The sequence below is a fragment of the Tauraco erythrolophus genome, chromosome 10 (assembly GCF_009769465.1).
Source record: "Tauraco erythrolophus isolate bTauEry1 chromosome 10, bTauEry1.pri, whole genome shotgun sequence".
Classification (NCBI taxonomy): Eukaryota; Metazoa; Chordata; class Aves; order Musophagiformes; family Musophagidae; genus Tauraco; species Tauraco erythrolophus.
Window position 1 is genome coordinate 19,409,514 of NC_141474.1, and position 13,615 is coordinate 19,423,128.

General features: G+C 38.9%; 1 protein-coding gene across 4 annotated transcripts in view; it reads left to right on the plus strand.

Moving 5' to 3' along the window:
• Positions 1-12,637, plus strand: part of ZNHIT6 (zinc finger HIT-type containing 6) — a 35,027-nt gene extending 22,390 nt beyond the window's left edge. For 3 of the 4 annotated variants that reach the window (XM_086617314.1, XM_086617317.1, XM_086617316.1), the window contains 2 exons: positions 8,465-8,589; positions 12,469-12,637. In XM_086617314.1, the coding sequence (XP_086473440.1) occupies positions 8,465-8,589; positions 12,469-12,554 (211 nt within the window). In that variant the 3' untranslated portion in view covers positions 12,555-12,637. Of the gene's footprint in view, positions 1-8,464; positions 8,590-12,468 lie in introns of those variants that run through there. The other variant, XM_086617318.1, reaches the window with a different exon arrangement.
• Positions 12,638-13,615: the final 978 nt, after the last annotated feature.

Below are 13,615 nucleotides of genomic sequence, written 5' to 3' on the forward strand. Positions count from 1 at the left end.
TCAGGTTTGCAAAGCAGGTAGGCAAACTCCTAGTTATTATACATAAAGAAAACTGTACACAGTAGCCTCTTTCCTGTGTCATAACTGGTCTTGAAGCATGGGAGCAGCATACCCAGTATATGCACAGGCAGATTTTCTCTGTTCTCTCTGAGGAAGTGTGCATCTAGGAAAGGCTGTTTCAAGAAAAAATCTTGCTGTTTGCTTCAGCCCACCCTCTCTACTACAGAGCAGAGAGAAACTTGCCTGTATGTATGTACTATGTAACATATGCATAGTATGGAATATGCCTTCGTGGAAGTCCGTGTACTGTGTAGCGTGCAAGGCAGACTTGAAGGCAAGAAGACAGGCCATAAAGTCCAAGGAAAGATTGTCATTGGAAAAAAACATGTTAATAATCTGTTGCCCCTTGGCTGGGGAGAGGAGCTAATAAAAATGGGCTGTAGAGGACAAATAACATTCAAACTATTTGTCCTATTCCAGTCTAGCATAAATGTTGTGAGGTGTATTGAGGAGTTTAATTCAACTAGGTTGCTGTTAAAATATTTTTCTGAAGGAAAAAGAGAATTTGCTGCTAGTTTCTTGGAAGAAAAAGACACAGTGAGATGCTGACTTAAACGAGTTTCCCAATTTTAGGGACCAGGCAGCATGGAGTAAGAGACTTCTAGGAGCAAAGATACAAACCCGTTTGTGGGCAGTTGGAGTGGTAGGCTGAACTGTAGCTGTGAAACATGGCAGCATAGCCAGCAGCGTTTTCACAAAGGCGGCGTAGAAGAGATCCTCTTCATGTTCCAGTCAGGAAGGAGAAACCTGTTATTTCCTCCTGATACTGCCAAAGGGAATCCCTCTGTTTTTTCTCTTTCTTGACGGAAATGAGCTAGGGCTGATTGTTTCAACCTCGCCAAGGAGGGAATTGACCTTCCTGCTTGTTTGCCAAGAAAATAAATTGTTTTCTTTATTTTATAGCTTTCCTTTTCATTGTAAAGCATTAGTAACCCCTTAATGGAAGATTTATGGCACTGTGATTCCCATACAAATAAGTAAAAATTTGTGGCTATGTTTCTATCATTGGAACAGAGTGTTAGAGGTATTCAGGCTATCTCCATATGAGCTAAATTTGGAAGTTAGAATTTGCTATCTAGGGATCCAAAATTACAGAAGTATCAAGTCTTCCTGTTCCTGAAGCGGAGGTTCATTAGATTAACCCAAGTGTAGTAACAAATGTATTGCAAATTTACAAGGACTGATTTCTCATTAGTTTCATATTTCTGTTTATTTACAGTGTACTGCTTACTTCTGTTAATTTGTTGCATGAAATTTAACCTGTTAGTTTTCTGAACTTGGTGTATTAGGAGTTTTTCATTGCATCCTTTAGGATTCCTTAGTCTACCGCCCATCTCTGAAATTATTTACAGTAATGTTTCATGAGGCTATGTAACAGAGTACTGTAATTAAAGTAGACTGAAGACATTTACTTTTTCTCCATGATCATGCCAGTATTTTATGAATGGTACAAGTCCAATATTTGACTTCCCTGCGTTTTTGGGGAACCACCCCTTTGTACTGGGTGCTGGTCGACAGCGATTGAACATGAGCCAGCAGTGTGCCCAAGCAGCCAAGAAAGCCAACAGAATCCTGGCATGTATCAAAAACAGTGTGGCCAGCAGGAGCAGGAAGTGATTGTCCCCCTGTACTCAGCACTGGTGAGGCCACACCTTGAGTACTGTGTCCAGTTTGGGCCCCTCACTTTAAGACGGACGTTGAGGTGCTGGAGCAGGTTCAGAGAAGGGCAACAAAACTAGTGAAGGGTTTAGAGACTTGTCCTATGAGGAGTGGCTGAGGGGAGCTGGGACTGTTTAGTCTGGAGAAGAGCAGGCTCGGGGGGGACTTTATCGCTCTCTACAATTACCTGAAAGGAAGTTGTAAGGAGATGGGGATTGGTCTATTCTCCCATGTTATGAATGACAGGATGAGAGGGAATGGCCTCAAGTTGCGCCAGGGGAAATTTAGGTTAGATATCAGGAAAAATTTCTTTACAGAGAGGGTTGTGAAGTATTGGAACAGGCTGCCCAGGGAGGTGGTGGAGTCCCCATCCCTGGAGTGTTTAAAAACAGGGTAGATTTGGTGTTGAGCAACATGGTTTAGGGACCCTGACAGTGCAGGGTGAATGGTGGGACTCGATCTTGAAGGTCTCTTCCAACCAGATGATTCTGATTCTAAGATGCCACTCATATCGTTCCAGTTTTTGACACTAGGCATTGATCTTCAGTAGTCAACCAACTCTCTTTTTAGTAACTTTTCCCTTGTGAAATTTCATATTCCCATTTAGGACTTCTGGCTGTCATTAACTCATTAGGCTGTTTGTTTCTTTATCTCAGTCGTATAGTAGCCTTACATGATTGGGGTATACCCTTTTTCAGTATGTCTGCTCTATACCACTTAAAGATTAAACCTTGAGCTTTTGTGCAGTTTGTAAAGCTGCCTGGCTTTGGCAAAGTAAGTAAATTCCTGTATGTGTAAAGGAGTATTGCTGTGATGGCACTTGAATTGTAGCATCTTTACTTGCTGGATTTTGTTACTTCTTTTCATTTTGTCTTATGAGATGAGGAAGTATTTGCTTTCTTGAAATTCAGTATCACTTTACTTCTGTATTCTTTGAAACAAATTCTACCGAATCCAAGAAACTGACTGTCCTGCCTAACCCACGACACTGACGTTTGCGAGTTTCACATTTTCCTTCTGTTTTGTCGTACTTTCTCCCATAACTAAAAGATGCAGAATGGTTTGTACTTCAGTTAATCTTTAGACCATTATTGTGCATCTTGATTCTTTACCACATCATTCTTAATGCTCATTCCATTAAACTGTTGCAGCAGATGCTTTATCTGCTTTATGGGTTTTGCCATCAATTGATATATTCTTCCATTATTGTCATTAAACAACTTGTACTGTGTTTTTGTGCAATTGCCTCGTTCTCAAGAGGTTTAAACAAGGACAGCCTTTGTGCTTCTATGATGACTACTTGTAGTCTTATTTTGCTTCCCTCTTCTTTCCGTTAACTGTTTTATATATTTTCTAGGGCAAAATTGAACAAACCATTAATCTTTCTGGACATCTACTATTGTGCCAATAATTTAGGTGACAGTTTGTGTTCTTGCTGCCTTCACCTGGATATTACTTTCTTTTTCTTCCAGGATGTTTTCACTCCCGAAATAATTTGTAAGAAGAGGGGTTTTTTTTGTGGCGGTGTTGGAGTTTATTTTTTTTTTCCATCTTTACACTTTAGTTTTCAGCAGTTCTTAGATTCCCCTATTGACAGGGCCTCTAATGGCCCATAAAAGAGAGGAGTACCATGGATTGTTACAGCTTGTCTTAATATGGTCTTTGTTTGAGGATAATCTATGGCTGACATATGGCAAGGAAAAGGAATAACTTCATGGTTTTCTTGTTATTTGGAAGAGCCTTTATGTATTCTGTGTATGTAGGTGTAGTTAGGAGATGATGATAATGTGTGAGATGCTTTCCTGGTATGCTGGCAAATTTTTTTCCTGTCCTTTTTTAGTTAGTTCCTAGCAGCATTTGTGGGTGAAATGGTTGATAAGAGAAGGTTTCTTGTCCTAATTTTCCTTTTTTCAGAAAAAGAATATCTGTGATGGAAGTGTTACTTAAGAGAGGGATCTGATTTGAAAAGAAATTGGCCAGGCAACTGGTCTGGATTGGTATATGTTGAGCTGTGCAGGTACCGACAGTGTGGAGGAGAGGTTAGTGAACAATAGTTGAGGCAAATTACAGACATCCTAGATGGGGGAAAAAATCATAGACCAAGAGTAGAAGGAGTAGTTAGCAGATTTTAAAATATTTGTGTAAACTGTAGTATTTTTTTTTCATATTAAAATATTAACTTGAACTTGGTTCCCATCCCCCTTCCTTAAAAGAGCGTTCAAGCAGAGTAGTCTTTCATGTTGTTCTCTGATAAGAATTAGTAAGGGAAGTGTTATGGCAAGTCATTTCTTTTTTTTTAGTTTCTAAGGTCTCTGCTTTTTTGCTTGTTGAATTTTCTAACTCTTTTTCACACATACGGACTAACAAAATTCACTGTGTTCCAGATTTTTTAGAATGACAGGAGTTCTAGTGACAGAGTTAAATATAAAAATTGTGGATTATTTCGATATATTGTGTTTTACCTTTCTGCCATATAACTTTCCTTTCGTACCTAATTCAAGAGTGCATTTCACTACTTCCATGTTCACCAAATCATAACCACACGAGGAGGTTATTCACCACTTAGGAATGAAAGCCCATCTGTTAGTTATTATCTTTGCTGTGCTGCAGCACTGCAGAATGAGTGCTTGGGAGAAACTTTAAATGCTGTACCCAGTCTTTACTCTCTTCTAGGCAAATGCAGATACCTAGGAAGTGCTACCCTCTTTTGTTAGGGCATGGGAGTGGAATCTTGGTTCTTCCCCTAAGTTAGCAGAAGTTTAGTTGTGGATTTTTAGGACTAGGCCCAAAATAGGTAGCATGATTTATTGTATCCAAATTATGCCAAGTAAATACCTCGATGTTTCCACTCAGTTCTAGGAAAAAAAAATCGTCTTTGTTTAAAATATGTGCCAGGGTTTTAGTTGATCTCTCTCACAGAAAAATTATGAACATTATTATACAAATATGCATTTCAGTAATATTTACAATTATTTAGATGGTTAAAACCTTTTTCTTCTCTTTTCAGTGTCTAGAAGAAATAACCTAGAGATATAACATGGTTGCAATTATCTTTAATTCAGATTGCAGATTTTTCTTTATTATTATTAACATTAAAGTTCCTGTAGATGACATTCAGGAAAACCTGATCAGCACGGAATTTCCTGCTGTCTGAATTCATGGAGACAAGTTACACCACTGCGATGATAGCCACAGGCTCCATTTGAGGGGAGCAATGCTTGTGATGCAGTGACCTAATACGGCATTCCAGCCCCGTGGGAGACAGATTAGGAGACTGAATTGTTGAATTCCTGGAAGGTGGTGGAATAACTGTAGATAGTGGAAACTACCCTTGCAGAAACTCATAGATGTTATCAGAAGTGCAGACCCACATTAATTTCAGCATTTTGTGAAAGGTAACAAAGCCATTCGTAGAACAAATGTAACAGATTGTATGGGAACTGATGTGGGATTGCTGAATCTTGTTAAATTTTCTCAATGGTCACAATTTTTGTAGACTTTTAAACTGCCGACTGGCAGGCAAATTTTATTTCTTTTTTTTCCTTTAAAAAACTGTTATTGTTATTTCATTCCAGCTAAAATCAAAAGCTGTTGTCTGCCAAGATTGTCTCTTTGTGGTCCTTATAGACGGGGTCCTCTTATTAAGCAGGAATCCAGACCTGTTCTCGCTTTGTGGCATGGGCATAAAGCCTTGCGTGGGGCAAGAAAGTATATTATTAGATAGTGGGTGTCGGATGACGAAGCTGAGAGAATGTATGGAAGGGAGAGGGAAAATATGTGGAAAGTAAATACCAGGGAGGAAAGAATATTCAGAGAGAGGGGTACAAAGAGAAGTCCCGCTGAATACAGTGGACTTCCCGGGATCGGGAAGCCGTAGTGCAGATAATTTGTATGAAGTGGGCAGTGGGAGAAAAGAGAAAGCAGGGTGAGGGTTTGATGAAAGACATGAAGATGGGGCATTAAGGGAGTCCCATCTGTCGGGGGATCAGTTCGTTCAGAGCCAGGCTGATCTTCAAACCCGTCCTGGCACGAAGGGCTGGAGGGAGCTCATTTAGGATGGCAGCCGCGGTTAAGTTGGTCGCTGTGACTGGCCCTGGAGCACAGCAGAGTCTGAGCAAAAGGGCAGGCTGATGTTGATCATCATTCATTTGTCACTTGAAGTGCACGGGGAAGGAAGGGCCTGAAGGTTTCAGCCAGTTATCAGTTCTTACTGAGCAGGCTACGCAGTCTCAGTGATACAGGACAAGTAGGTAAAACTGGTGATAAAAGAGTGTCTGGTAATGTCTGATTGCCATGTTCGCCCTGTTCCATCCTCGACCTGTGTTGAGACCACTTGCCTGCGAATTCACGGGAGTGCCTGCCTTCCAGTGTTACCCTACAGCCTCAGCTCATCTGGTGATTAATCAGTACAGGAAGATACAACACTTGTAATGCCCTTTCATTTTTAGTTTTTGTCCAAACAGGTCTAGCCTTTTCATAAGTAAGAATTGCAGTTGGGTACATATCTAGGTTTCTGGAAAACCCTTACAGGGCAGTCATTTTTGCCCATAGGTCTGTGTGCTTCACCCTCTGGAGTAGGGCTTTGTTCCACTTGTGGTATAAAATGGGAAGTTTTTTTCATGACAAAGTCTTTCAGAGAGAACCTGAAAATCAGTCTTGCTCAAGAGCCATCCTGTATTAGACTTGGAATTGAGTGACGTGTATTGGTTTTCTTTTGAGGTCTTTTAAGCATGCACAGTCAAGGAAGAAGGTTGACAGGTGGATTAGCAGAAAACCTCAACTTGGTCTTGTGTATAAAGTAGAGGGTGTAGTAGACTGAGGTCTTTTGGATAGCACAGGCAATAACAGCAAACTTTAAAGCATTAACCTCCTTTATTATAGTCTCCCTGAAGTTTACAGCCCACATTATGCACTAAAAATTTGGAAGTTTTCTGTGTCACTGTCAACCAATAAATTTTACTTTAAAACAAAAAAGATAAAGCTCTGACTCAGTGATCTAACACTTCAGTAATTTACTATCATAAAATAGTTTTAAGTACAAATGTTTTATCTTATGCCAAGCTGGACGCTAAAGATGTTTTGTCTAAAACATGAGATAATGGAAAGTGTATTGTGGCATGTGAATTACTTTAGCCTCTTGGTGGTAAATGTTTGCTTAACCAGAAAAGAATGTGTCAAGATCCTTGCCAAAGGAAAGGTATTGCCATACTTTGCATTTAGAGTACTGTAAATAAAGCAGTAAATATGTTTCTGTTCATGTGTGTTAATCCACAAGTTATGAATGCATTAATTCAATAAGAATCGTAATATACTGTTATCCCTTTTAAAAGGTTTCAGTAAGAAGAGGTCATAATTACTTTGGGTTGAGAGAAACATGAAACCAAATACTTTCATGATGATTGAAGTTGAATATGAGAGAGAAATAATTTTTGCTCAAACTAAGTTTCCCTTAAATCCCAAGAACTCAAATCTGTTTCACCTTCAATATTCTTCTTCTCTGCCGACTCCTCTGATCTACTGTTCTTAATCACACATTACTGTAAATCATAAAGTATGTAATTTTCTTCACCCATCCAGTGTTGTTTTTGGCAAAAGAAGACCCAACTGCATAATATGTTAATGATCAGAGAAAGTAAAGCAGCTATGAGAAATACTCCACTTATTGCCAACAGTGTATTTTGGTTTTGAACTTCATTTGTCTTTAACTGATACAATAGTCTAGTAGTAATTTAATAATGCTGATTACAGAAAGAATTGCATAACTCAGATTGCAGTGCAATAATATCAGGCATCTGTTGGATGCTGCAGTACAGCCAGTGAAAGCAACAGGGTTTCTCTTTCAAGAGGGCTTTGATATATCCCTTCGTTTCCCCAAAATCTCACATCCAGGTTTCCAGTTACAGGGTTGGGAGGGAATATTACAGTTCTAGGAAATAATTGTGAAGCAGATGCTCAGTTTACTTTTTATTACTGTGGCATCGTTTGTTAACGTACCTGGCTTCACCCTTCAGGGTGAAGAGGAGCCCTTTTCTGGGAAAGGACCGTGCATCCGAGTCACATGCCTCTTGTAACACACATATATGGGGATTTCTACAGGGAGTTTCTTGCAGATGGTGCTGTAAGCAGAGATTTGGTTAAGCATAAACGGGGATATTGTACCATCTTTTAGAAATTGTTGCCCCAGTGGTCTGGGTATCAGAGCCCTTACTTCTACAAAAACAAGAGCTCTAAGCACTTCCAGTATACCTTTGAGTAGTTGTTCAGATATGCTTTTTATTTCATCTTCTCAGTACCTCACTGATAATTCATAAGCAAACATAATAAATAAGGTACGTTACTAACCATGTAAATTAAACCTGTAAAGCTCTTAAGTATAGTATTAAGTGTTATTTTTAATTTAAAATCTAATTTTTATAAATATATCCATTTTGATAGCCCTATGTCCGTATCTGATTTTGGTAAAGATATTCATTAAGAACGTATAAAACATATCAGCTTGTATAGAAATTTGACTTTGATTCTCCTCTTGTTCTTCTGTTTAGATGTTAGGAGGGTTTACAAAAACCTATGTAGCTGGATAATAAAACTGTTTATGTAATTTGAATGAAGAGGTAGTTATTCTGAACATGATATCATCTGAAAATCCTGTGAATTGCCAGAAAGCTTTTTTTTTTCCCCAGAAAGTGTACATTATGGCCTTGGTAGTATTAAAATCCAAAATAAACTTCTTCTTTGTTATTTTAAGGTACCACGAACTGGATGCCAGTAGAAGCCTCCTAGACAATTTGAAAGGCAAAGTAATAATCGAGTATCCAACATTATTTGTGGTCTTGAAAACACTGAAGAATGACATGGTGGTTCTTGGCAAAGGTAAGCATATATTTATTTCCTGTTATGCTATACTTAGATATTTTAGTTAAATAAACAATAATTAAGGACACCTATTAATAATGCCAGGAATGTGCAGCATGTCTTGTATTTCCCTCTGAATCTAAAAGATCGCTATTAAAAAGCTGTTATGAATGCTGTATCTTAAAACTGCTTGCATCCATAAGCTGTATTGTATGTGTTCTTCCTAACTTTTGTTTACTGATGCTTTTTTTTTTTTGTATATCTTAGCCACTAAGGTACACAACTTTTCAGGCTTGTGCTAAATTTTTGGATGTAGCAACGTTTGACAGAGTGGTTATTTCTAAAAGTCAAGCTATCTGGGGAAGATGAGTTTTAAGTAAGCCTGCTAATCATACAAAGGAATCATTCTCCATTATTTCCTAGCATAACTCCTAATGTTGGATGAATAATTCTAAATTACAGGATAGTTATTAGAAATTGTAATGACAAACTAGCTCTTCGTGTGGGTGAAAAGCACAATGTTATCTTTCAAAAAGTACTTAGTTGAGGGAAAACTTTCATCTTGGAGTTAACTTAGAGGAGAGTCCAGGTCTAGCAGGAGTTTGTATTTAAGTTTTGAATTTAATTTCCATCTTTCTCCACAGTATAAATGTTTCCTATCCCACTTCGTTTTCTGCAGCTGCTGATACAGGGCATCAGTTCCCTTGTCTCTTAGTCCCCCAGCTAGTCACCTTAGTTATCAAATTCCATACTTTTAAAGTGATGAGCCAGTCTGCAATTTTTACAGATTTCTGAGGAAAAGCTTTGAAATATGGTTGCAATGGCTATTTCCCTGTGGCTACTCAGCTCTAATAAACTCAATCTGAATAGAGTGGCTGTCATTGTCTCCTGAGCTAGTAGGGAGGTTGCCCTTTTAAGGGTGCAGATTCAAATAAGTGTTGGTTGAACAACTATATTTTGAGGTCATGCTGCCTCGACAACTAGCTGATTCTGTAAAAGGCAGACTAGAAGGGCAAAGCGCAGAGAGAGCCAGTGAGAGCTGGGGAAGTGCTGACAGCTCTGTCACAGAGCAGTGCAAGTGTGTATTTTCAAGGTGGTAACCTCTGCTGCGGGGATCATTCAGTTAGCAATCATCCCTGAAACTGGTACTCAGGGAATATTGGCAGCTATTTCAGGTTTGCGGAACCATTCATTTTCTTAATCTTTTTTTTAACTATTTCTGAAAATTTCATAAAAATCAAGTGCATAGCTCCCTGTTGAGGTGTCTTGGGTATAACATAGCAAAACATTATAGCTAATGGCAAAAATATTATGATAAAAGTTCTGAAAATCATGCGTTATTTTTGTACATCATCTTCGTTAACGTATTAACACTTCAGCCTTGAGTTTGATTTGGACTCTGTGTTCTTGGAGCTTTTTCTTTTAAGAGTGGAAGCCTGCCACAGTAACTCTAGATTCTTTCAGGAAAAGCATGTTCAGAACATGAATATAAAAATTGGAGGGCTTTTTTGTTGCTGTTATTCCACTTGAAGACAAAATATCACTTATGTTGAAACGTGGCACAATCATTGTACTCTTCTGTTGTGTATCATCTTTACAGAAAAAAAGGAGAAAAAATGGTATTTATTTACTTTACCAGTTGCATTCGCAGATAATTGTTGAGAGTGGAAATCTTGGATTCACCTCCAGACTTTCCAGGGCAAAGTCTGTTGTAATCAGAGAGGTGCTTTAGCCCACTCCCGTCTCCCAAAGTGACCTTTCTGCTGCAGCATCTTGTGTGTTTCTTGCAGTCCAGTTTCTTCGCCATGTATGGCTTTTTGTATCAGTTGTACACTCCTCCTGAGCCATCCGTCCTGCTCTTGCTTATCCTAGCTCTGCCCATACTGCCTTTCCTTTCTGCCTTCTCCATGCACACCCCGAAGGACGCTTGTCTTGGAGCGCCTGTCCGGCTGACCTCGCTTTTGCATTCCAGGCAAACAGCTGCCACATTGACGAGTGAATATCTGCCAGGGTGTCTGCTGGAGCATGGGGGATCTGACTACTATAGCCCTCCAGACTCTGTTTGCAAAGGACCCAGGCTAGAACAAGAAACAAAGTCTTGTGGGAATTTAGCTGCTAAAATGATGTTTCTTTAGTGAGCAATCTCAGATCTACCCCTTTCCCCAGAAAGAACAAAGGCAAGTTTTCTTAGCCACAGCAACAGGCACATGCTGAGGAAAGATCACTGTTCCCCCCACAGTTCAAGTTACTACCCCCCGAAGACCGGGGGAGAGCTAGAGCTGGACACCTTTGAAAAGAAACTGCTAGAATTTAATGAGGACAAAGCCTATTTCTCCTATCCTCGTTCTTAGAAACAGCTGAAGTATTTTGGCTGAAACTTAAAAAAAAAAAAAATAAGGCTTGAGGAAGGAACTGGGCACTGAAAAATTTTAAACCCAGAATTTAAATTTTACATTACAAGTAAATTGCAGGACTGTTTTATGGTGGGAAGGACTGGGCAATCTTAATTTGTAGGCAGTGCTATCAAACCCATAAATATGTTCTTTCTGAGTGACAAACAATCTATAATTCCTGTTAAATAAACCTGCTGTAATAGACTAAACTAAAGCTAAAATTTTTCTGTTGAGCTTTGCTGAGTCAGAAGACTGCCACATTCTTTTATGTGATGTTTTGATGCTTGACTTACTTATAGCAAAAACTACAGGTGCTCTGATTCAGCATACAAGGTCAGTCATGGTGAAGATAGTAGGGGATTATAGAAGCTTTCACAGGACTTAGGGGCAAAAACAGTCCTTACTTTGTGCATTACTCAGTACATATCTGGCATATAAATGTTAATTGATTATACACTAGATTTAATGTAGACAAAATGTGACCTCTGATGTTTCTGGGTGAAATGCTTCTATTTTCTTGAACAAATTCCATTGAAACTGTACAGGTGCACACTGTGTCCTATGTATTATCTGTGTTTTCCAGCTGTAGAACTTATCTTGACAAGACAGTAACTACACTTCATCAGCTCCCTTTTGGTAGCGTTTCTTTAATGAAGCATCTGGCACTAAATGCTCAAAATTCATAGTCAGATCAAATACTGAAAATAACAATGAGAGCAGAGTGTGAATCATGGGCCTGCTGTGCTGTAGTTTATTTTTGTGCTGCTTGAGTGCCACCAACCAGTGGCATTTGGTGACCTCAGCACAAGGTGACCAGATTCAGTGCTTGTTAAAGAAGGAGTCTTGGGGTGTGAGGCTGAAGACCAGTTTGGGAAATGAGCGCTTCATGATATGATCTCAGCAGAGCACAACAGCCGTGTCCTAAAGCACAAGTTATTGTGCAACTTTAACCTCATCAGCTTTAGCTCATGGACTCACACAGCTTAACACCGTCTTTGGGATGCTGGAACATATGGAAGGAGCACACAGGTGCATCACCTTAATTTTCCATTTCTGTTTAGAACTTCTTAGTAGTTCCCTGTCTTAACTGAAATGCTAATAAAAGTGTAAATGATTTGTAATTCGTTACAGTTGTGATATATGTATGTAGCAACCCAGAAACAATATTTAAAACAGTAAGCCAAGAGAACAATTTGAGATTCCCAGTGGATGAAAAGGAAGAGTTTTGTGTAGGATAAATACTCTGCTTACCTACCTGACTGAAAGACCAAGATTTAAAAACTAAAAGAATTTTCAACGTTGTCTTGCTTTCTCCTTCAAGGAGCAAGGTCCCACCCAGGGCTTCATCCCATGCTGTGATACTGATTGTCTTATGAAATAGCTCTCCTCAAGGAGAGTGTGTTTAAAAGCAAAAGAAGATATGAAACTGCTTCTGTTTGATGAACAAACAACATTGCTGAACTAATTGGTTGCTTGTTTTTTGTTTTGTGTCCTACACCTTCAGATGCCAGTGAACCTGCAGAGAACTCGGACAGTGAAAGTTCATCCCTTTCATCTATGGAAGAAGGGGAAATTCGGGACAGGGCTTGACAGTTGTTTGAGAGAAGGAGGGTCGAATGCACGTTTTATTTCTATTTTTTTTTTCATTTCATTAAATCTTTTATTATACAGCTGAGTTCTCAGAGGTTGGTTTGGCTTCCTTCCCTAAAGGCAATGCTTCCAAATTGCCTGCTTATTTTTGGATTTAGTATGCATATTTAGGGGTGTAAATAAAGAAATAAGGAATTACTGGTTCCAGAAAAAAAATTATCTTCTTATTTAATTGCACTCTTTAGTCCCACGTGTCTTAAACAATCAGTAGTAACAGAAATTTAAAGTTTCCAAGTAAGTTCAACAATATATTTTTTCCATTTACCCTAACAGCTCAATGTCTGATTTCAGAGTTTAAATATCCAATCACATATTTGTATTTATATGTGGATTTGAGTCTTAATGCTTTAAACTTACTGAAAAATCCACTGATGTTTCATTAGATTAATTTTCTTTTAGGGTATTTCTTTGTCATGCTGAACTGCTGCAAACGATCTTACCTTACTTTTGGCTTAAATCTTCTGCTGTGACATTTTGAGTGCCTGGTGCAATTCCTTTTTTTTTCTTAATTGGTTACATCTTGTTTAATGTGTTAAGGACAGGTCAAACCAAAGTGACATGTTGCTGTGTGTTTGATCTTCTGCCCTGATCTTCTAAATCAGCATGGGGTTTTAAAATCAATAGAAATAGACACAGAGGTGTCCCTAGTGCTAATTAATATATTGGACTTCTAAACAATGTTTATGTTGCGCATCTCATATTACTAGTTTACCTACTGAAGCCAGGTATCATAAATATTTACTGGAATATCACTAATTACTACTTAAAACAAATAAACCTTAAAAAAGTCCTGTACTGTATCATCTGCTGACAATAGAAATCTATTGTTAACTCGTGAGAAGATTTCTAGGTCCCAGGACCGCTTACCACTGTGTCTAAGTGCCCGGCGTCTGTGGGGTCTGTTGGAGGACAAGAACAGTGTGTCTTGCGAGTCATGTGAGACAGGTGGGCCCCTCTGCACACTTGCTCCAGGGAGTTCTCAGGAATCAGTGCTAGTTTGC